The sequence below is a fragment of the Neophocaena asiaeorientalis genome, unplaced genomic scaffold, assembly GCF_003031525.2.
Source record: "Neophocaena asiaeorientalis asiaeorientalis breed wild unplaced genomic scaffold, Neophocaena_asiaeorientalis_V1.1 scaffold5, whole genome shotgun sequence".
Classification (NCBI taxonomy): Eukaryota; Metazoa; Chordata; class Mammalia; order Artiodactyla; family Phocoenidae; genus Neophocaena; species Neophocaena asiaeorientalis.
The window spans coordinates 10,167,494-10,191,790 of NW_020174698.1; the positions used below are offsets into that span (position 1 = coordinate 10,167,494).

Below are 24,297 nucleotides of genomic sequence, written 5' to 3' on the forward strand. Positions count from 1 at the left end.
GTCCACGCAAATCTCTCTCCACACAGGATTAAGGAAACACACGAGCTGGGAAGATACCTATCCTAGAATTTGAATGAGGAAGAATGTAAATCTGTTTACCAGTTAAACCAAAGAGAAAATACTATTCTCTTATTGATAATCAGACAAATTCTTTCAGAGAAACTTCATTTATTCTTTCATAAATTAAGAACATGCATTGCTCTTCAGAAAAATAAGCCAAAGAAATACCATTATTACATGATTTTTTGATTTGAATGTTTCACTCTTCCTTATTGACCTTATCATTTCCATTTCCTCTCCTTTTTCTATTTTTTAAAATTTAGTGCACAAATATTCTACCTTCAAATTCACCTCTACACAATCTCTCACTCCTGCCAATGCCCTCACTTTTTAATTGCATTTAATTCTCCCAATACCCCTTTTTCTGGTAAACAAAGAAAGATCTCTTACGATGGCAAGGCATCTTTGATCTTCATGTGGGAGATGTCATTGTAGAGCGCGATGGAAACAACCTCTTCCATGGGGCAAATGAGGCCGTACTCCTCACACCCATTTTCAATGACCAGGGGATCGGACTTATGAGGGTCAAACATGATATTGTTAGGAGTAACGATCATGACACCTCCGACCACACCCTGAAGAAAAAGACAGTACAGAGTCGCTACAGGCAAGATGCAACCACCCTAGCAGCTTTAATGAACTTATGTTGCCATTCCATTGACCTTCTGAACCATGGTATCCTACAGGGCAATTGCATCCCCTCTACGAGGGCTGGAAAAAACAGGCTGATGAAATACAACGTTGGGTGCGGTGTGCTGAGCAGAGAAACAGGCTTGCCTCGCTGTGGCAATCAGCTGAGCCTGGTTCTAGCACGGCTGCTGCAATAGTACAATTGTGGTAGGATCTTGGGTTTCACATGTATGTCTCAGATTCGCCAACGCCCTGTCTGTAAAATGAGAAGGGCTGTCCCAGGTACCTTCCAAATTGAGAACTGGGTACTCTACAATCCACTCAGCACATATTCACTACCTGTCCAGCAAGTGCCTGGTACTGTGCTAAGGGAGCGGCTGTACTTCTAATATTTTGCTCTAAGATGCTTAGAAAGCCCACATTCAGCAAAATCTGACACAAATAGGAGTATGAAATTTTTGCAGACAAAAGTGAATATATCCAAACTATGGAAACCGAAAGCAAAGAACAGTAGCTTGGTGGGTACTTAAAGTCTGAAACTTGGTCAGTTTATATGGTAGACCCTGTTGGCCACAGGGATGTTATCTACCAGGGACAGCAGGATATAAATAACTCCCTTTAGGTAAGTTATTTTTTAAATTTATTTATTTTTGCGGTACGCGGGCCTCTCACCGTTGTGGCCTCTCCCGTTGCGGAGCACAGGCTCTGGACGCGCAGGCTCAGCGGCCATGGCTCATGGGCCCAGCCACTCCGCGGCATGTGGGATCTTCCCGGACCGGGGCACGAACCCGTGTCCCCTGCATCGGCAGGCGGACTCTCAACCACTGCGCCACCAGGGAAGCCCTAGGTAAGTTATTTATTTTGATACTCTTAATGAGTTTAGTGATCACCTTGGCAAAAAGTTTTGCCTTTCAGCACTACTTAGTCTTAGTTGCAAAAGTTTCAAGTGCATATCAATAATGTATTTTCCTACCATTTGAACCTGGCATGAAGTCTCTACTATGAGCACAGGAATTCACTTTGTATCAATATTACCCCTTCTTCAGAGGCTCACAAAATGTCAGATTTGTTCTTTATACAAAACACCAACAACCAAAAAACTGAAACCACGATGTAACAGACATTTTTCATACCAGAATTTCTAGTGGCAAACAGGTCGAGAACTTAACCATTTTCCAGGTTAGGTGTTTAGCTCTTCACATGAATTTTCTTTTAATTAGCATATCCTATGAGTTAAATTTTATTATTGTTCCTACTTTATAGATGAGGAAAAATGGAAGCTTAAGAAATTCAAATACTTTGCCCATCGTCTCAGAGCTAGTGGTGGTAGAGTTGGAATTTAAGTTCAGTGAGCCCGACTCCAGCATTTGCTCTTAAACACATTCTGTACTGTCTCTCTAACAATTTATGGGCTAAGAACTGAAATATAAGTAATAAACCCAAGGTCACAAAGAATCGCATTTCAACGTGATAATTGTTATTCCCTCAGTAAGTCAAATGTCAGGCATCCAAGAGGGGAAAACTAATGGACAGTTGTGAAATCTTAAAGCTGAAACTTCGGGTAAGATATTTTAAAATAGCCTGCCTTCAGTAATTTGGAACTAGTTTAGTTTTCCAGAGACTCCAAGAAAAGGAAACAAATGGCATAGCCATATACCTTTCCATCGGTGAAGTAGCGACAATTCATTTTTAAAAATTTTACCACGCCTGGCTCGTCCTCTTCAGAAGTGGATGATAAGACTCTCTCAATGGGTTTTAAGGCCTTTCTTGCTAAGTCAGCATCCTTTAGAAAGCAAAATTTTCCAAAATCAAATAGAAGCACTTTTTCAAAAGATTATTCATTTATTTGACTCAAGCCATCTACGTTCCCTGTAAGTAACCTGTTCCTATTTAACGTGAACATAAAAAAAGGCATATGTCTTTCAACCTTCAAAAATATCACCCAAATCAAACTAAGATTTTTAAAAAGCACATATGTATGAACCCATAAAAATGCCTCATCAAGTGTCTTTAGAAAATACCTTAAATCAAAGAATTTATATTGGACTCATGGTTCAAATTCTTTAGAAAAAGGAGTAAAGTAGTACAAATAAATTATTGGTCTCATTGAGAGCTTAACTTCATACTTCTACATAAATAAGACATGCATTTCTGCCTTTGAGACCTTAATTGTGAACAGGTTTCTTCTCTCAACTAATGACAAATTACTTAACCCCACCTCTTTGTCGAGGGAGGAGAGTTTCAGATGAACTCTTGTGAAAAATAACATGTAGAATTCTGCAATAACTCAAAACCATTGCTGAGAAATATGAACTTCAGTGCATGAATGAAATACATACAGGCAGTTTATCATATTCTGCATCTGATGATGAAGGAGAGACAGTAGCACCAGGACTGGATGATGATAACCTTAAGGTACTGGAAGGAAAGTTGGCATCTGGCACAAAAAGAACCTGAGAATGGGGAAGACAAGCTAGGTGAGTCCCAGGAATTGGGCAAACCACAAGGCAGTGTTTAGAGCAATTACTCTCTGTACAGTATCATGCTGGGTGTGTGACTAAGACCTAGTTGGCTGTCACAGAACTCATGAGCTACTTGGGGTCTTCCAGACTAATCCATGAAACTATACTCAGCAATATGAATGTGTGCAGATGTGTGCAGTGCAAAGGGTACTGAACACACTGCAGGAGCTCACAGAGGGGAGAGGAAAGGGGGGGAGTATTCTGCAAAGGCCATATGAAGCAGGTGGGTCCAAGTGAAGCTTTGGACAATACATAGGATTTGGATAGGGAGGGAAGAGCCTTCCAGGGCAGGGTACTAATAGTACAAGGGAATAGAGGAGAGAGTCACATGGCATGCTTCTAAACATAATTCCTGTGTCAGGAAGGAAGGGGACACATCTAGGCTTCCTAACTCAAAGCAGGCCCTGAGTGCTAACGCAGTAAGGTCCTTATATGATAAACTGTACAAGATAGTATCAATGTACAAGATAGTATCAATAATCAATACTTTCTCTTCCATCACTGTTTAGGTTATCTAAAAATAAATAAAATAAATAAAATTAAATTAAAAAAAATAAATATAAAAATAAATATAAAAATATAAAAAATAATAGGGCTTCCCTGGTGGCGCAATAAAATAAATAAAATTAAATTTAAAATAAATAAAATAAATAAAATTAAATTTAAAATAAATTAAATAAATAAATATATAAATAAATAAATAAAATAAATAAAAAATAAAATAAAATAAAATCCCCTAAACTGTACTAAATAGCTTCCTTCTGTAAAATATTCTGGTTCCCGAAATGTTATTGTGATTCTGTTATTCAACACTTTTTTCACGAGACATGGCTACATTCTGGCATTATATCAAAAACAGTCTTAAAGTGACCTCTAATGTTATAAAACATAATTCAGAGCAAATCATGTAACAGCTGTTTAACACTGTTATTCACTCTTCTCCATCCTTCCAGTCATCTCTCTATTTTAACTTTAGTTATTTTAAATCGCTCTTCAATCCAGAAAAAATGAGGCAACAACAAAAGACACATTAAGATAAAGGTGGGAAAATCACCATCAAGGAGAAATAAGATGAGGACTGATTATACTGAAAATGTGCTCCAAAATTACCAAACATTCATTGAGAAGTGGGCCATAAAACTGGCTAAGTTTCCAAATAACCAATGCAAAGAGATAGACATCGTGAGTTAACAGAATTCAATGTTCATAAAATAAAAACAAACCAGTTTCTTAGAAGTACAAGTATCCTCCCATGAAGTCGCATTAAAAAAAAAAGTGTCTCACAGTGAACTCTTTGTCCTTGATGACACATTGACAGTAAATACAATAAACAGTTTGGAGGACTGTTCTTTATAACAATTTCAAAATGGGTCAATGGAAAATGTCAGAAGTTTGGAGTTCCATAAAAGCAATTTACAGAAGGCTAAAATTACATGGTCTTAGTATACAGCTCTTATGTATCATATGTATCTAGGCTAGAGGGACGGATAGATGTCATTTCTTCCAAACAATTCTCCATTAATATTTTTTTTTGCACCTGAGCTCTTGACAGGCATTAGGCAACATAGAGTGAGATTCTGTTGTCTGACACTCTAAATGTCAAATCAAAGGGATAATTCCTATGCATAAACAGTTCACTGCACTGTAGACAGAAGTAACAGTTGAACACAGGGAAGCTCAGTCAGAATACGTCTTACTTCAACATGGAAGTGAGTCTGGATCACTCTTCTCAATTCCTTATCTTTGCCAGAAAAATCATAAGTGGAGCTAGATGCTGGGACAACTAACAGCACATAACTGTTTAGTTACATGAGGGCTACACAGCACAGTAAAGTCTAGAAGGGACATCTGAGATAATGCAGCCCAACCCCTCATATTTCAGAGATAAGGAAACCAGGGTCAAAAAAGGAAGTGACTTACCCAAGTCAAACAGTTACTAAAGGGTCAAAGGAAACGAAGCTTTGGGGCACCTATTTCTATATTTTTACCCTTAACTAGGCATATTAAAACAGTTCCTATACCTCCTATTCGCTACTGGACCTTAATCCCGTTCACTTAGTAAACGAATAAGGAATCACCCTAAATGATTTTACTAAGTCCCAGTGACTACAGTCTTCAGCGAATTAGTAAGCCTAGGTTCACTGCTATGGGTCAGTTACACATTATGCAGCAATACCCCAGATTATAAGAAACCCAATAAAAGTGCCTGGGATCTAATTTTCCTAGAGATAAAAATTTATTAATTTTGAAAAAGTTTTAACTCATATTTCCCCTCAATTACCTGGTATCAGCAAGATAGTAATATCTCCTTTTGACAAGGACATAAATACCAAAAGCATGATAGTACAAACTGGTCAATTTATGGTCTGTTGGTTTCATTTGCTGCCCGTGAAAGAAATGCAAAGAATACCACCACTGCCTGAATGAAGTTATACTTAGAAGAAGCAGTATACATCCTGAATAAAAATGTCACTATAATGTAGAGATGCAGGAACATGGTCTAGTAAGTTAGCAATGGAACCGGAATGTGCTCATGGCAACCAAGTAGTTCTATAGATGGGACTGGAAACTTGGCCTCAGCAAGGATCTGCCAATGACTGGGCCATTTACATTTATTGGCTAAGTGTAGTTTTCAAGTAGAAACATAAGAATATCTTATGCAGAAGGTATTTAAAATTTTGCTGGATTAACCGAGAATGGCAAAATTATATGACATGTCAATTTCACTTAGTTTAACAAAGTACTAAAAGCCTGGGAAAAAATGTGTGGCTTTTTTTTTAAATTGAAATATCACTGATTTATAGTATTGCTTAGTTTCAGGTGTACAGCAAAGTGGTTCAGTTATATATAAAAAAAAAAAAAAAAAAAAAAAAAGAATATCTTATGCAGAAGGTATTTAAAAATTTGCTGGATTAACCGAGAATGGCAAAATTATATGACATGTCAATTTCACTTAGTTTAACAAAGTACTAAAAGCCTGGGAAAAAATGTGTGGCTTTTTTTTTAAATTGAAATATCACTGATTTATAGTATTGCGTTAGTTTCAGGTGTACAGCAAAGTGGTTCAGTTATATATATATATTTCAGATTATATTCCACTATAGATTATTTCTAGATATTGAATATAGTTCCCTGTGCTATATGGTAAATCCTTGCCGCTTATCTATTTTATGTATAGTCGTTTGTATCTGTTAATCCCATACTCCTAATTTGTCTCTCTCTCTTTCCCTTTCTCCTTTGGTAACCATAAGTTTGTTTTCTACGTCTGTTAGTCTATTTCTGTTTTGTATATAGACTCATTTGCATTATGTTTTAGATTTCATGTGTAGTGATATCATATAGTATTTGTCTTCCTCTGTCTTATTTCACCAAGTATAATATTCTCTAGGTCCATCCATGTTGCTGCAAATGGCAATATTTCATTCTTCTTTATGGCTGAGTAATATTCCACTGTGTGTATGGGCACTTGGGTTGTTGTTTCCATGTCTTGGCTATTGTAAATAGTGCTGCTATGAACACTGGTGATGTATCCTTCTGAATTAGAGTTTTTGTTTTTTCTGGATATATACCCAGGGGAAGGACTGCTGGATTATGCAGTAGCTCTGTTTTTTAAGGAACCTCCATACTGTTCTTCATAGTGGCTGCACCAATTTACATTCCCACCAAACAGTGTAGGAGGGTTCCCTTTTCTCCACACCCTCTCCAGCATTTATTATTGTAGACTTCTCAATGACAGCCATTCTGACTGGTGTGAGGTGATATCTCATTGCTGTTTTGATCCGCATTTCTCTAATAATTAGCAATGTTGAGCATCTTTTTGTGTGTCTGTAGGCTTTTCTTGATGGTCCTGCTGAATGTCTCCACCTTTGGCTGGATTGACTTCTTTTGTCATGGTATCAAATCAAGACCAAAATGACAAAAATTTTGCCTAATTTAAAACAAAACAATGACCACAATGGACCCCAGGAGTGGACTAAACTGAAACTTGCAATTCTAAATTAAATATTCTAAGAATATCTGTATGAAATTCTACAGGGAAAAAAGTTACATTAATTTAACTTCTCTTGATGGAAACATCTATAACACAAATGACAGTTTGCCAACTGTGTTAATCATTTGCAAAGCATTCATCTCTGAACAGTTCATAAGTACCAGGATGCTTTCAGAAGTCTTGGATCTAAATGGAAGACTGAACCAATGCACATTATCATTGATGATAATCCTGTGACACTAAGAGTGAGTCATTAAAAATGGCAACAAAAATAAATGCAAAATTTCTAAAGCAAAATTCAACAAGAAGATCATTACCTGGCCTGGAACAATAGTATGTGTGAAAAGCTTATTCAGTTCCACTAGTTTATTGGGAGTGATGTTAAATTTCAGTGCTATGGAGTTTAGGGTGTCCTGGCTTCCAGCCTAGAATAATCAAACAAACAAGATTCAATACACAAAGCAAAAAGCAAACAAAACCTTCCTCTTGATAGTCAACATTAATCTATTTGTGATATGAGTGAATAAAAATGTAACACATACATCCAAATGTATTATGAAAAAAGCGAATACATTCTCAATTCTTAACAAAAGAAGTCTTAGATATTACTCATTTCTGGACTCCCTTATCTTCAAATTTCACTGTCCACTAACAGATTTCTAAACTTACTCTGGCACAACTTAGGTGTATGGAGTAGAGGGCGCGTGAGGTATAACATAAAGCTAAGAAGAAAAGAAATATTACAGACAGTACCACTCCTAGGCGTAATAGGACTACTTTTTCTCTTTGCATTTTTCTGTCTATTTGCCTGTTTCTTTACTGCACTTTAGGCTCCTGGATTGTGGTCTGTTAATGGCCTTTTTCCCCACAGTGTCTGACACATAGAAGGCACTTAAATATTTGATGAATGAAAAAAGTGAAAGGCAGGGAAATCTAAAAGAACTTTGGATAAGCTACAAAAATTGTTCACTAAAATTAAAAATGACAATTTCCCATGGTCAGCCAAATTAGTGTTATTCTCTAAATCTATAAAACTTGTGATATGTCTCAGGTGTACATGTTTCTTTCCTTCTCTAACAGAAGGGGAATAGGAATAAAAAGGGCAGTAAGAAGATGTGAAACTTCAGTGAAAAAGCTCCACCCAAAAAGAAGTCTGCTGCCTCTGGTAAGGTCAATATCCCAGGACAGACTCCCTGTCCAGGGTCACTGGATGGAACTTGTTAGCGGGAGGTCATTCTGGTGAGTGTCACTGAGAAGTTCCCAACTATAGCCCTGGGTCAACACTGGTGGCTGACCCTGTAAGCAGAACTGGCTCCACCAGGGGAGCCTCGAATTATAGGTGGAAATTTGAGGTGGCTGCAGGAGGTTGTGGACAGGGGCAAAGGTACACATGTAGAATTCAACTTACCACTCACTGCCCTTAAGTGTCAAAAACCCACCAACTAGGGCTTCCCTGGTGGCGCAGTGGTTGAGAGTCCGCCTGCCGATGCAGGGGACACGGGTTCATGCCCCGGTCTGGGAGGATCCCACATGCCGCAGAGCGGCTGGGCCCGTGAGCCATGGCTGCTGAGCCTGCACGTCTGGAGCCTGTGCTCCGCAACGGGAGAGGCCACAACAGTGAGAGGCCCGCGTACCGCCAAAAAAAACAAAAAAAACCCCACCAACTAGATGAACTGCCTCAGGCTAACCAAGTTCATAGTTACAGACTGCATTAAAATTACCTCAACGTATTTCTAGAACAAGACATAAATACGTATATTTTTAAAAAATCATTGAGAACTTAACCTATGCCCCTACCTTACCCTGAGCAAAATCACCTGTACTAAAGTGAAGAAACTTTTTTAAAATATATTTTTTTCAAATATTATACATTTACATAACATATTCAGATCCGGGGAGTATCAGGGTTTAGTGTCAGTATAAGACACAGATTGATAATACAGACCAGAGCCAGACTGCTGGACCTGAATTCCAAATCTGCCACTTGCCAGCTGTGTGATCTTGGGTCACTTGTTTAACTTCTCTGTACTTCAGTTTCTTCATCCAAATTGAGATACATAATTGTAATTTCTAATTCAAGAGCACTTACTTCATGGCAAGTGATCAATAAATTGGCTTCATACTTTTACACAAACATTTGAAGATACTATGTATAGGGGTTTCAGGAAAGGAGAAAAATTTTAACAATCTGCCGTTATTACACAAGGATAAGACATACATATGGAACCAAGTTACAGACCCTGGGAGGGATACTGGTATCAATACATGCTTGAAACTAAACAGAATGCTTGAACATCCACAGCTCTGGAGCAATGTAAGCAATCGGGTAAGGGGTTCCGGTCATGGTTCTCTAAACACGAAGTTATGGATCACCTTTTATTTCCGACGACAAGTACACAGAGTAACTTGCCAACTAAAACTAATCTCCATAACATAAATCAATCAGGTGGATAGATCTGAATTACTAATTTGATCACCTGTTTATATGAATTAATTTGGGGTTGATTTTTTTTACTCTCACTGCATTATTTAGTACATGCTATGTGAAGCATCTCCTAGCAAAGATACTTCTCATTTCCTTGGAGGGGCTCGTGAATCACGCTGTAGGATACACACATGGCTTTAGAATTAATATTGTTATTAATGATAAATAATCCAACACTTCCTCAGTATCTTCTAGGAGGTAAGGAACTGTGCTAGGTGTTATGGGGATCAACAATATATTGTAGACAGCGGTAATGTGAGATATATAATCACCCCCAAATCCTTTCTGGAAAGGACCAAGCCTATAAACCATAGAAAGATGCCTAGGGATGTTCACAGAGCCCTGAGCATGAAATGCTGGTGCCAGGGCTCTTCAGTGTGATGCTACAGAAGCTTGGAGAGGATTCACCATTCCACAAGAAACGGCAGGCAGGGACCGGCCTTGCTGCTTGCCTTATATAGAGCCTGGCACGGCACACAGATAATGAGTAGAAAAGAAATAAACATGAGGAAAACACAGGGGCAATGGCAACAGCACTTAATTTCTTTCTAGAAGTCAGAGACCACTCTTCAGCAATGCTGGTTCAAAGTGAATTAAAACAGATCTATAACTGAGTGCCCACTTTACGCCAGGCCTAGGATAAGCAGACACAGCTCCTGGGCTCCAGGAGCTCATGGCGCAGTGAGAGAGATGAGCACATTAATGTGGAAGTGCAGTAACGGACACATGCGATGCATTATTCATGTGCTGATTCAACCATATGGAGGCCTATACCCTGCAAGCACCAGAAACAGAGTGCTGACCAAAGAGGAATCTAGTCTCTCTCTGTGGGTATAGGAATTAAGGCACAATCTAGATATAACAATCACACTAGTGAATCAATATTGTTAAACGGAGATAAACTATGTAAAGATTCCATGAGAGAGAAAAATGAAGGGATCTGGCCTAGACTTGCTGGATGGTCACGGAAAGGAAGATTGAACATGGAGAGTAATGGGAAGAAGATGTTAAGGCTAAGGTTCTGGTTTGTAGAAATGTATGGATGATGGAGCCACTGCTTCTTGAACAAAGACCAGGCATGGAGGTCTAAGTTAATGTCTGAGTAGACAGCTGAATCTTTGGTTTGGGAACTCAGAAAGCATGTCTGGGATGGAGACCTAAAATTGGTCATCCTTGGCATATCAAACGGTAATTCAAGTAACAGGTATACCCAGGGAAAAAATAAGGAAGGAAGAGAAATGACTAAGGGGAAGGATGTGTCAGGGAGAAACATTATGTAAATCTAGTGGTATTAACAAACTTTCATTCTACCTGTTTATACTTACAGTGTATTCCATAGTACCCTGGGGCTTCTGGACCACCATCTTCTTTTCTTTTTTATCATGTGTTTTGTTTTGATTGTCATCTGAAGAATAAAACGTTTATAAGTGAATGATTTCATTTTCAGAAATTGAGGATAGGGTCATCTACGGTATATTAAAACCCACTTTTGAATTGACTTTGAAAAAAAAAGATTAAAAGAAAAGTGCACTAAATGTACAAATAGACCAAACTCATAAAAACATATTGTTCATCCATGTATACTTGAATAAATGATTAATGTTAACTGTGATCAAAGAGTACAAATAACAATGAGGTTATGCTTTACAGTTATTCAAGTATTCGTTTAAATGATAATGTATAAAGACGAAGTTAAAGTAAAACTAGTACAGTCATGATATAAATGATGAATAATGATGCATAATGTAAATCAGTACAGCCCTTTTAGAAGGTGACTTGTCAATATGTAACAATAGCTATAAAAATGTTCATTCTTTGACTCAGTAATCTTTCCCTTATTTATCCTAAGGAAAAATTCAAAAGAAGAAAAATGCTATGCACATATGGTACTGCAGTATTATTTATAATGGTGAAAACTTGTAAAGACCTATATGTTCAACAACACATTAAGTTGGACCACAGAGTTTGCTATTTTTAAGGGTCAAACTGGTCAACCTGATAGTTTGGCAGCTACATATGATTCAACCCAATTGTTATGATTAAATGTATCAACCCAGACACTGAAAACCAGAGAGACATATAACAATGGATACAAATTAAGTGACAAAAAGTACCAAATTGAATTAACTATGAAAAGATGCTCTAACTTGTATGAGATCAGAAAAATGCAAATTAAGGAGCAGCACCATTTTACATCTATTAGCGTGGCAGAAATCAGAAAGCTGGATAATTCTAGTGTTGGCAAAGATGTGAACTGCTACTAGCGATGTAAACTGGTACAGCCATTCCAGCAAATTAAGCATATGTAGCCCATATGAGTCAGCAAACTAACCCACAGATATACATCCTCTCCCAGGAGATATCATGAAGTAACCTGCTGGAGGGTATACAGAACAACAGTATCTGTGGCAGCGGGGAACAGGAGGGTCAGCAAAATATATCTAATTACTGCCTAGAATCCCAGAGCATAACAAGCCCAAGTATACACTACAACATGTTTACATCGAGAGAAACAGAATGAGATGTACAGAATGGTATCATTATGTATATTTTAAAAAGCTGTCCACAAAACAACTACACACATTTTTCAAGGCCACATCCAGACAAAAGCCTATACACACTGAACACAATAGAATGGAGTGGAGCGGGGAGAGAAACGGGAGTGGGGAATGAGGATAAAAAGGAACTCATGAATAAATAACGAAGGGCCCAGCTCTGACCAGTGATGACAAGCCATGCACTCTGAAGTGTGATTAACGTATCCCTCTACATCTGAGGTCCTACAACTCCCCACACCCACACGCAAACCAACAGTATCATTTCAACTACACAACAAATGTGGGTGAACTGGATGAGAGCTGGAAGGTAACACAGAAATATGAAAATAGTTCATTCACATGGGATTTACTGACTTTTAAGTATTTCTTTTACATTATTTTAAATTAAGAACCAAGAAAAAGAATAAAAGATGCTGCTATTCGTATCCTTTTCTAGTCATTTGTAGAACCAGAGACACCTTGAAAAACCCCTCTGCTGTAAAAAATGACCTCCCTCTGTCAGGTGACCACATCTAAATTACTTCAGGAAGATGAGGCTGTACTGACTGTGGTTTTCAGATCTCCAAATTCTGCAGATCAGGAGATTCCACACAGCCTACTGAAAAACTCAATCACAGTATTTTACAACTCTTATCATCTCCCTGGTGTTCGTTCTTGTTAATATCCCAGCTCCACTCTCTGTCCCACACTCCTGCCCTTCTCTTTGTCACCATAAACAGCTGTCCCTTTAGTTCCTCGTGCTTTCAGCACAGTCTCTTCATGTCCTTCTGTAGGTGCTTCCTATTTCTAGAACCTAAGCTGCTGTTTCCCATCTGCGGCAGCTACAGCCCATTGCCCTTCCATAGGCTGTGCGTAATCATCTCTGGTCCCAATGGGGGCACTGTTGTAAGCCACCAAATCATGAGTTTCCATACTGCTCAGCTGCCAAAGAAAGACAGGTGCTGGCTGAACCTTTCCGGATAAACTTAACTATGTACACCTGAATTAGTACAAAACTTACTTTCCTTTGGCACAAGTGGGTAGGCCAGAAAAATGGCAATCACAGTAGTATTATTAAAAGAAAACAAAACCCCGCCAGAGTCTAAGATTTTGAAATCCTTGAGGTAAAGACCGTAATGTACCCATCTTTGAGCATCCTGTGTTTTAATATGATATCCGTTATATATGCTTGCATGAACTTTCCAATATAGATCAATGAGCCTGACAAGTTTGATGGTGGGCAACATGTTCACTCATAGAACATCACACCAGGAAAATCATCGGAACCAATCAAAGCCACAACCCGAACACTAAGTTTTACAGTTGACTGAATACAGAAAGCAGAGAAGTAACTGGCACATTCTAAGGACCCAAATGTCTTCATATCAGTAACGCCCAAGGAAAGGCTTCATATTACTTCCTAAATATTTTCTTGCAGTAAGGATTCAAGATGGCCGGCTGCTTGTCTCAATAAGCGAAGTCCTGGATACCTTATCTAGATGGATTCTGCAGCACATGGTCCACAAGGCACTGGGGAGAGCGGGGAATAGACCCGAGCCTCCTTGGAAAGAGCTCTTTTGCTGTGCTTCAGGAGGGGACTCCACGTCCAGCACTTCAGGTGAGGACTCGTGGCCATCCACAAGGATGGAATTCTCTCTCAATGACACCTGACACCTCTACTTGAAGCTTTAGGCCTCCTCAGGCCCTTTACACCTATCCAAATTCGGAACCTCCCCCTGCTTACAAAAACCTGAAGCAAATGATGTAAAAGTATCTACTGCCAGAGGAGAAAATTGGCCAGGTGATCCTCAGAAGCCATTCAGAACAAAGCAACTATACCTCTTATTTGCCCCCCCTTTGAAAAGTTTCAGAGCCAGTTTTCCCACCCAGTAAGAATGTAACTGGGACAAAACTGACCAAAACCCTAGAAGAATGAAACATAAGCTCTTTTGCCTAACCTGTCTCGTTTCTCATAAATCCTGGAGGGGCCAAAACAGGGAACGGGGAGAACATGTGTTGACCTCAGGTGGACCTGGTGCCCTGCCCACAGCCCTGCTTCTTCCTCCCTTCCCAGCCCACAGGAGGGCCAGGGATGTCTAGAAAACAAGGCTTTTGCCTCCTGCATCTGAGGAGATGCTAGATACGTTTACAGAAAGACTCTTCTCTCTCCATGTGTTGGGGCTAAAAGAAGGTGATGTTCAGGAGAACGTCCAGGGCCTGAAAAGGCATAAAAGTCGGATGTAAAGGAATCCTTTCACTAGGTGATCTGTGAAGTTGTGGAGCTTACAACTGCTAAGAGAATATCCGAGGTTTGAGAACAGAATCTAAGGAAGGCTTAGATTTGGGGGGCGGGGGCCGAAAAGAAGTGTGGCTGATTGGCAGGTGGGGAGGATTGAAAAGATAGGAAAATGAGTGTAATGTCACAAAGGCGTGGAAAAAAGTTAAAGGAAAGTTGTACTGACGCTGTCAAATGTCACCCTGAGGATGAGAGATGGAAACCTGGAAACAGGTGACTGGGAGGTCACAGAGGTCCTGAGATGAAAGTGGAGGGATCTCAAGACAGATGGTGTTAACCCTATCAGTAAAGTTATTTGCTAAAATGTAAGGAGGTGAAGACAGGACTGGGGGTTTAAGGGGTTGTGACATTTGGAAGAGTTATTGTGGCAAAGGTCAGGTTTTAATAAAATGAATACTGAAAATAGCAACAAGAAGCAGCAGTAAGGGTTTCCCCAGGGGTGGGTCTCAACATCAGGGTGACAGACCATGCAAGAAATCAGCCAATTCCCTGCTGTCATGGCCACCTATGGGGTTAGGACATGCAAGCAGGGCAGCAAGAGCTCGAGGAGTGGTAGGTGAGGGGCACCGAGACGGGGTTAGGAGAACGACATGATGTGTTAGCTTCCTATTGCTACTGTAAGACATTACCACAAATCTCGTGACTCCAAATAAAAAATAGACACAAACGTACTATCTTACAGTTCTGTACGTTCCAAGTCTGACATGGGTCTCACTGGGCAAAATTCACAGCGTCAGCAGGCATTTCTTTCCGGAGGCTATAGGGGAAGACCGGTTTCCTGGCCTGTTCACCTCAGAAGTAGCCCACGTTCCTCAACTCAAGGTCCCTCCCTCCATCTGCAAAGCCAGCAACACCAAGCCGTGTGCTCTCATGCTGCTGTTTCTCTAGCTCTCTTCTGCCACCCTCTTTCACTTTTCAGAATCCTCATGTTTATACTGGGCACCTGGATAATCCAGGATGCGCACCTCCTTCAGGCCAGCTGATTAGCAACCTTAATTCCATCTACAACCTTAATTCGCCTTTGCTGTGTAACCTGACAGGTTTTGGAAATTAGGACATGGATACCTTTGGGGGAGGGTGGGAGGGCATGAGGGCATTATTCTGCCTACCACAGGTGGAGAACAGGTTTATGGGAAAAGATAAGAGGTTCAGATCCAAAGAGGGGATTTTTGAGGATTCAAGTAGTGATCTCAGGTGTGAATGTGAGTGCGCTGGGGAGAAGGGGGATAGGGGAAGGTGGATGGAGGTGTTCAGGAATGCAGCTCTGGTTATATGTTTCAGTTCTGGAAAAATTCCAGCAAGAATGAGACAATATCAATGTCACTGAAACCAGAGCATCTGGCTCCTGGCACAGACCCCTGGGGACTGAGTGAAGTCAGGACAGTGGACATTATTATCTATTATTGTACTTGAAAACAGAAACAAAGAGATACCTGTGAATTCCCTGGATCTTGATTCCATAAGCTCTACATAGATAGAGGAAGGATAGAAAAGTCAGTGTGTAGCTTTGTTTTTTCTATTATCAACTATCTGAACAAGCACAAACAGAATGTTGAAAATTATCAGGTTTTCAAATTATATCAGAACCAGTTTTTCTCTGGCCTTACATCAACCAGGTGTGTGTGCCCCTTCTTCCCTTACTCCTCTTGAACAATCAGTTCTCTCCCTTCCTTCCAGCTCTATCATAAGACCATCTGAATAGGTACACGAAGCTGAAAGCACAGGACCCATTACACACTTGTCTGAAGAGGAAGGACAGTTTCCATGGCATCCAAAAGATGTGGATTCAGAGAGCAACAACTGTCTATCTCTCTAGATCTAAGGAAAGGGTACCCTGATTTGTAAACAGGAAAATCTGTTTCCAATGAGAGACATAGCCCTAAACTGGGAACAGATGTATTTGGTTATGGCAATCTGATGATATTAATCAAAGTCAGGTCATGTGCCATTTCCCTTATGTCACCCAACATTTTTCTGATTATTATTTGGTTTTGGGGTCAAAACAAGCTGGATTCACCGAACAACCCTCATAGCTGTGCAATGTTAAACAAGTTACTTGAAATCTTTGTGCCTCCGTTTCCTTATCTGTAAAATGGAGATCTCACAATGTTGTTCAAAAGATTAAATGAGATAATGGGCACAGTGTTTATCTCAGAGCCTGGCACAAAGTAAGTGTTTAACAAATGTAATTAATAATACTGCAGTCAACATAAGTAAACAGCAATTTGAACAGAGTAGGGTGTTAAAAGAATTATACCATAAGCAAAAGGTTTCATTCCAGAAATACAGGAGTGATATAGCATTAATGTGATAGATGATTATAAACTGCTTATAAAGGAAAAAAAACATATCTGATCACTCTGATACATGTCAAAAATCATCTGATGAAATTAAATAGCATTATTATATTTTTAAAAAGAATAAAATTTTTAAAAATCCAACTGTTAGAAAACTAAGAATAGGAGTGAATTTTCTTAACATGATGAAGAATGTTTAGTTACTCTTTGATATTAATGAGAAATATGCTTCTGAAAAAGCAATGAAACCCTAAAGGTTGTATACCAAAAGCAATTTCCCCATAAGAATGAAAACTAAATGACTTCATGACATCACTTCCAGGACTGCAGTGCCTGGTTAGTTACCTAAATGCAGCCTGACCTAACACACTAGTGAGGCCACCACCCCAGCCTTACAGAAGGTTCCAGGGTATGCAGTGGGAGGGATACCCACAGGCACTGCACAAGCTCCACCCATTCCTTTTACTCCTGTTCTATGAAGACAAGTGCCTGAGAGCACTTCCAGCAAAGCTTTTAAGACTTCTGGGCATAGTATCTCCCAGTCCACTAAATTACAACAGAGGCTAACCTAATGTAAGGCAAGGCTAAACCGCAAGTACTCAAGGTCATAAAGATAAACTCTGCAGTGGAGATGAAAGCAGAAACACTTCAAACATAAGGAGACAGCTTGGAAATCTCGAGGAGGAAGAGGGAACCCCTGCCCTTTATTGGAGGCCACCTTTTAGAGCCCTGAAAGGCAACATGTGTGCAGAATGGACTCCATGTGCCCACTTGTTCCCCAATGGTCTCTAGAATTAAGCACTATTCTAAACCCTCCTAAAGCAGGCCTGAGTAAACAGATGAATTCTTATAGCAGAAACCAAAAGCAAATATAAAAAGTAAAACACTAACCAAAATAGATACAGGAATTCCTACTATCATAGTTTATACTCAACTTTGTTCTGGAATCTCTAGTCATAAAAAAGTTTTAAATACTGAAAAGAAAGAAATGAAAATTTGATTATTAGCAGATTAATTATCTACCTCAAAAGCCAACATCATAAAAACATCCAGAAGTCATAAAATTGTTCAGTAAGGTGACCAGATGTAGCAATCTTTTATACTTGTGATAAAAACTATTTGGAAAAGTTCCAGCATAATGGTGTCAAACTAGAAAATATCTAAGAATAAATACAGCAAGATAATGGCAAAAGATATATAAAAAAAGTTTTAAAGGTTCTCTGAAGAATATAAATGGAAGCTTGAATACAGGGTGGTGCATATAATGTTCCTAAATAGGAAACATCATTCTTGTGAATATTTCACTTTCTCTTCAAATTAATTTTTAAATTATATGCGATTTAGGTCAAAAATTAAAAAACATTTTGGAGAAGGGAAACATGTCAAACTGTTAACCAGGCATAAATATATAAGACTAGAAGCTAAATACATTAAGACTATCCAAAATTAGTTTTGAAAGAGAAATACAGTTAAATACAGAAATACAGTTAAAATACAGTTGAATGAAAGAAGAAAATACCAATCACCCATTTTACCCCCATTCAGAGAGAAACAATGTTTGCATTCTGGTAAATATACTTCCAACAGCTCTCCTTCTTTTACACAAAGATGGAATTGTAGTCTATACACTATTGTCAACCTGCTTTTCTACTGTAACAATATTTTGTGAAAATTTCCCACGGCATTAACTGTTTTTCTTCACCATTAAAAAACGGTGGGAATTCCCTGGTGGTCCAGTGGTTAAGAATCTGCCTTTCAATGCAGGGGACGCGCTTTTGATCCCTCCTCGGGGAACTAAGATCCCACATGCCGTGTAGCAACTAAGCCTGCGCACTCTGGAGCCCGCGCGCCACAACTAGAGAGCCCGCATGTCGCAACTAAGATTCGATGCAGCCAAATAAATATTAATAAGTAAATAATTATGTTAAAAAACATATTGAAAACAAAAAAATGGCACATAGCATTCCATTTAAAGTTATTTATGTTATTTTAATTTTCCCACTATTTTAAACATGCAATGATAGTCGCTGTGGTCAAATCCACTACACTCATGATCATTTCCTTAGGGTAAGCTTCTGCGAACAGAATTGTTGGGGAAAAGGGTGTGCAAAAGTAAAGCTCTTGATAAAAATGGCCAAACTGCCTTTCAAAAAGATCCAACCACATTCCTCCTATCAGTGTTTTTCCCTTGCACTCTACCCAGTTCACTTCTAATTTGATTTTTCAAAATCACTAACCCTATTTAGTCTAATCTGTTGTCCTTCCCTTGGCCCCAACCACATTTGAGTGTTTCTCTAAAAGTGAGATTTCTCATAATACAAATGTGATATAACACGACAGACTGAGCAGGAAACAAGATTTGCAAGATGCAGACCACTATAGTCATAAGAGGACTAGACTTTCAGCTGGAACAAATACAGCAGGTTCTGTCAAACACAGCTGCTTCACTTAGTGACTAGAATGGATTACAATATACTGTGTTAATGGGAGGGCTGGAGCTGTGAGGAAAAGGAAAGAGGGTCCCTTGAGCGAAACCCAGCCAGTTAGCAGGGCCTGGGGGGTGTGGGAATGGGGAGACGTTGGTCAGAGTACAAACATCCAGCGATAAGATGAATAGGTTCTGAGGATCTAATGAACAGCATGGTGATCATAGTTAAATACTGTACGCTATACTTAAAAGTTGTTAAGAGAGCACCTCTTAAATGTTCTTACCACATAAAAGAAATGGTAATTATGTGACCAGATGAAGGTGTTAGTGAATGCTAGGGTGGTAATCATTTTGCAATGTATCTATGTATCAAATTAACACATTGTATACATTAACCTTACTCAATTTTATGTCAATTATATCTCAGTAAAGCTAGAAAAAAGAATTATGATGCTTTTTATATTCCTACTTATAGTCATGTTTACAATCATTATTATGTATTTTTAATATTATGTTTTATTAGTTGCAATGCTAACCACCAATTCTTTTATAAAATGACTTTTTAAGGAATTCCCTGGTTAAGAATGAGCTTGCCAATGCAGGGGACATGGGTTCCATCCCTGTCCCGGGAAGATCCTACATGCCTTGGAGCAACTAAGCCTGTGTGCCACAACTACTGAAGTCCGCGCACTCTAGGGCCCACATGTCGCAATTACTGAGCCCGCATGCTGCAACTACTGAAGCCCACACACCTAGAGCCGCAATCCACAAGAGAAGCCACTGCAATGAGAAGCCCTTGCACCGCAACGAAGAGTAGCCCCTGCTCACCACAACTAAAGAAAGGCCGCACTCAGCAAGAAGACCCAACACAGCCAAAAATAATAAATAAATAAATGACTTTTTCATTCTTGAGGACATTTTGACATGTGTCTCAGAAAAAAACATCACTCCCTCTCAGTAACTTTATTTTAAGAAAGGTATGATACAAAAGGTATGTTTCCTAAAACCTTAGTATGTCTGAGGATGTCCTGTTGTCTTTGAGTCTGAAAAACAACTTTTACTTCACAATTTTGAAGGAGATTTAATTCCCCTGGTGTTCGCTGCTGTGGAGAAGTCTGTGCCTCTCTTCTCTGCTCCTTTGTAGGGAACATTTTGTAAAGTTTTTTGTGGGTTTTTTTCTTTTTGCCTGTTTGTTTTTTTGTTTGTTTTTACCATTTATCCATAACCTGTAAACATTTGCCACATTTAAGTGCAGAGTTTTCCCCTTAATTTTGCTTAAATATGATGAGCTGTTCTGATTTTAGAAGTCAGGTACGAGTTTCAGCTCATGAAAGCATTCTTCTTATCTTACACTATGTCTGATTACTGCTTCTATTCCCATTGTTCTGACCTCCTCACCAAGAACACCTTTGATTCCTAGGTCCTTCACTTACGCCTCCCACATCTGTCATCTTCTCTCTTAACACTTGCATTCTTTCTGTGATGATCCTTTGCATTCTGGGGGCACTTGTCAGATTGGACCTGTTCACCACCTAGGCTTTCATGGTATGACTTCACTTTAAACATTAGTCTGACTTCCTTGATGGCCCCAAGAAGCACAAGCCTAATTATTTCCATCCTAATAATTTCGATTTATTTTATACCCAAGTCCCTGAAGTCTTTATACACTGCTTGATTAAAAAAATATATGAATAAGGCTCTTAATATCCTCTTTCCACATCAAAGTCAATTTTTTGTTTGTTTGTTTTTGTTTTTTGCAGTACGCGGGCCTCTCACTGTCGCGGCCTCTCCCGTTGCAGAGCACAGGCTCCGGACGCGCAGGCTCAGCGGCCATGGCTCACGGGCCCGGCCGCTCCACGGCATGTGGGATCCTCCCGGACCGGGGCACGAACCCGCATCCCCTGCATCGGCAGGCGGACCCTCAACCACTGTGCCACCAGGGAAGCCCCAAAGTCCATTTTAAGCCTTTAATTAGAGCTCTAAAGCACTAGAATGATCATTACTTTTGAACAGACGAGTCATGCTATTGTATGTTTGTGGTTTGACCTACTTTTATGTTTAGGAATTAATTTATCAGAATAGCACATCTTTGGCTTCTTGAACTTGCTAAGTGAAACAAAGATAAACAACAGATAGGAAATCTTCACACATGTGGTTAAAAAATACCCTAAGGGCTTCCCTGGTGGCGCAGTGGTTGAGAGTCTGCCTGCCGGTGCAGGGGACATGGGTTCGTGCCCCGGTCCGGGAGGATCCCACATGCCGCGGAGCGGTTGGTACCGTGAGCCATGGCCGCTGAGCCTGCGCGTCTGGAGCCTGTGCTCCGCAACGGCAGAGACCACAACAGTGAGAGACCCACGTACCAAAAAAAAAAAAAAAAAAAATACCCTAAGAAAAAGTAATCTGTATGAGGAAAAGTGTCAGGGTTGCCATCATGAGAAGTAATTCAATAGTTGGTTACTTTCATCCTGTAGCAAACCCCAAAAATGTTTAACAAAGGAAAAGTGGAGAATTTCATTTATTTTACTCTTGTTAAGTTCCTTTTGAACTCAGGAGGGAAAACTATGATGTGAAATGATTTAGACACTGCAGATTTATTATTGAAAAGCTAAATTCATTCTTTACACTGCAGAGGTTTTCTCTAAATAAATCTTTATTGCAGTAACCACAAAACTGACCAAACTCTTACCTAAGTGCTTTCTGTTTGTTAAAATAACCTCCCAATTCTCTTACAATAACTACTGTACTACCCAGGATTCTCAGTATTAACCTTTTATATTAAAACACTACAAAAACATAGTGATATTTTTAATTCCAATTTAGGCTTGTCTCCTGTATTTATAAAATTTCTCTATCTCTTTCAGGTCTTACATCTATATATCTGTGTTTCAGTTAAAGAATTTCCCACTGAGACATTATCCACATTTGTAAAATTCCCATTCCTATCTCCACTTCCATAGAAGCAAAGATGTGTACTATTCTCAGATTAAGGAATAATGTATTCCTTTAATGTAAGAGAATTTTGAGATATAATTCATGCAACTTAATATATTTTGATATTGTAATATGGACCAAACATCTTTTGAAACATATGTAAACATTCCTACTACTTGTGTCAAACTTAACTATAACTTAATAGCTAATTTTGAAAAATATATTAACATTGTTAAAATAGAAAATTATAAAAATATATTGTTATCAAACAATTCCTTAAGGGTTTATATAAATAAATAGAATAAGTGAATAAGGAGCCCTATATATCAGTAAATACAAGTGCAAGCATAGAAGGGTTGAGTTCACTTATGTTAGAAGCTTTTGCATGGATGCTTACCGTGTGCCCCGTGCTACAATAGGTGCTAGATCTAGATTTATCTGATGCCATCTGCCTCGATGTAATTAATCCACTTCCTTTCTCCTACTTCCCCTCTCAAAAACAAAGCACTTTTGGAATTGGCACCATTTTGTTACAAGGCAATTCTAGTGGCTCAGTCTTTCCATAACATCTTTTATCAGTATCTTAGCTGTAGTGTTCTCCGAAGTGGTAGGAGAGAATAATGAATTACTACCCAAGGCTTACATGAGGCACAGATAAATCTAATTTAATAAGTAAAAAACATTATTTTGTCTAAATATGCTTCCTGAAATCAGGTAGGTAATGTTACAGATGTGGAAATAGATACCTACAGAAAGTAATCACTTTCTTTTATATTGATGATAGAACTTTACTTTTGTCTAATGTTCTTTTTCTAAAGCCCTTGGGTTTGCTCTATTACATTATTCAGTTCTCTATAATTTTCTGATTAATATTAAAAATAAATTTAAACTGGGTAATGTGCAAGAACATAAAGAGAACACTCCTTTGCAATTTCTGCACCCAGAGAAAACAATGATCAACATATTGTTGTAGATCCTTCCAGTCTGTTTTTCTATAAGTTATCATTTATCATCCATTAACTTTTTATTTATTTATTTATTTATTTTTGGCTGTGTTGGGTCTTTGTTCCTGCATGCGGGCTTTCTCTAGCTGTGGTGAGCGGGGGCTACTCCTCTTTGCGGTGCATGGGCTTCTCATTGCAGAGGCTTCTCTTGTTGTGGAGCACAGGCTCTAGGTGTGCGGGCTTCAGTACTTGTGGCTCGCGGGCTCAGTAATTGTGTCTCGTGGGCTCTAGCGCGCAGGCTCAGTAGTTGTGGCGCACGGGCTTAGTTGCTCCGAGGCATGTGGGATCTTCCTGGACCAGGGCTCGAACCCATGTCCCCTGCATTGGCAGGCGGATTCTTTACCACTGCGCCACCAGGCAAGTCCCTCCATTAACTTTTTGTTTTGACTTTCTGTGCGTTCCTCGGATTACTTCTTTTACACATATTTACCTCACACCTTTAAGTAGCAATTTCCAGGCCTTTCACCTAACTAAAATCCAGGTCCCTCTAGACAAATCCATTTGGTACCTCTAAAATACCTCCAAACACAAATTCATTATTTTTCTTCTTGAGTTTTCCAGTTTGTCAGTTCTTGACGCTGTTCTTTTTCTCCCTCACACACTACATTGGTCACCAAATACTGCTGTTTCTATGAGCAAAATCTCTCCTTAGGGTGCTGTTTCTCTTCTGCCCCAGTCTCCAACCTGCCTTCAGGCTCACTTCCATCCATAGTCCTTAGATTTATCCTCTTAAAACAGACAGTTAATGGAGTTCCCCCAGCGGCTTCCCACTGATACAGGATAAAGTCCAAATCCTTAATGTGGCTGACAAGATTCTCCCATTTTAGCATCTCTCCTCCCCAGACTAGAGCCACCAAAAGAACTTGGACAAGAATTACTTTTGACTTGAGGTCTAATGCTCCACCTAGTGGTATGGGACAACATTCTGGGATGGGAATCTAGGAAATATGCCACATCAGCCCTATGAGATTAAGCAAACCTGCCAACACAGCTGTCTGTCAGCTAGAGTCAAATGCGAAAAGGCACAAGCAACCCCGGGACTCAATGGCCCACCTAGTAGTTTTCTATAAGCACTGGATTCTCCTAAGAAAATGCCTCAAACCTCCAAACCGTCGT

The 24,297-nt window shown here is 39.3% G+C and overlaps 1 protein-coding gene across 5 annotated transcripts in view; it reads right to left on the minus strand.

Annotated features, from left to right (window-relative positions):
• Window positions 1–24,297, minus strand: part of NCOA7 (nuclear receptor coactivator 7) — a 153,650-nt gene that overhangs the window by 51,334 nt on the left and 78,019 nt on the right. For all 5 annotated transcript variants that reach the window (XM_024759024.1, XM_024759022.1, XM_024759026.1 and 2 more), the window contains 5 exons: window positions 11,014–11,093; window positions 7,521–7,628; window positions 3,030–3,143; window positions 2,348–2,473; window positions 451–635 (listed from right to left, as the gene is read on the minus strand). In XM_024759024.1, the coding sequence (XP_024614792.1) occupies window positions 451–635; window positions 2,348–2,473; window positions 3,030–3,143; window positions 7,521–7,628; window positions 11,014–11,093 (613 nt within the window). The remainder of the gene's footprint in view (window positions 1–450; window positions 636–2,347; window positions 2,474–3,029; window positions 3,144–7,520; window positions 7,629–11,013; window positions 11,094–24,297) is intronic.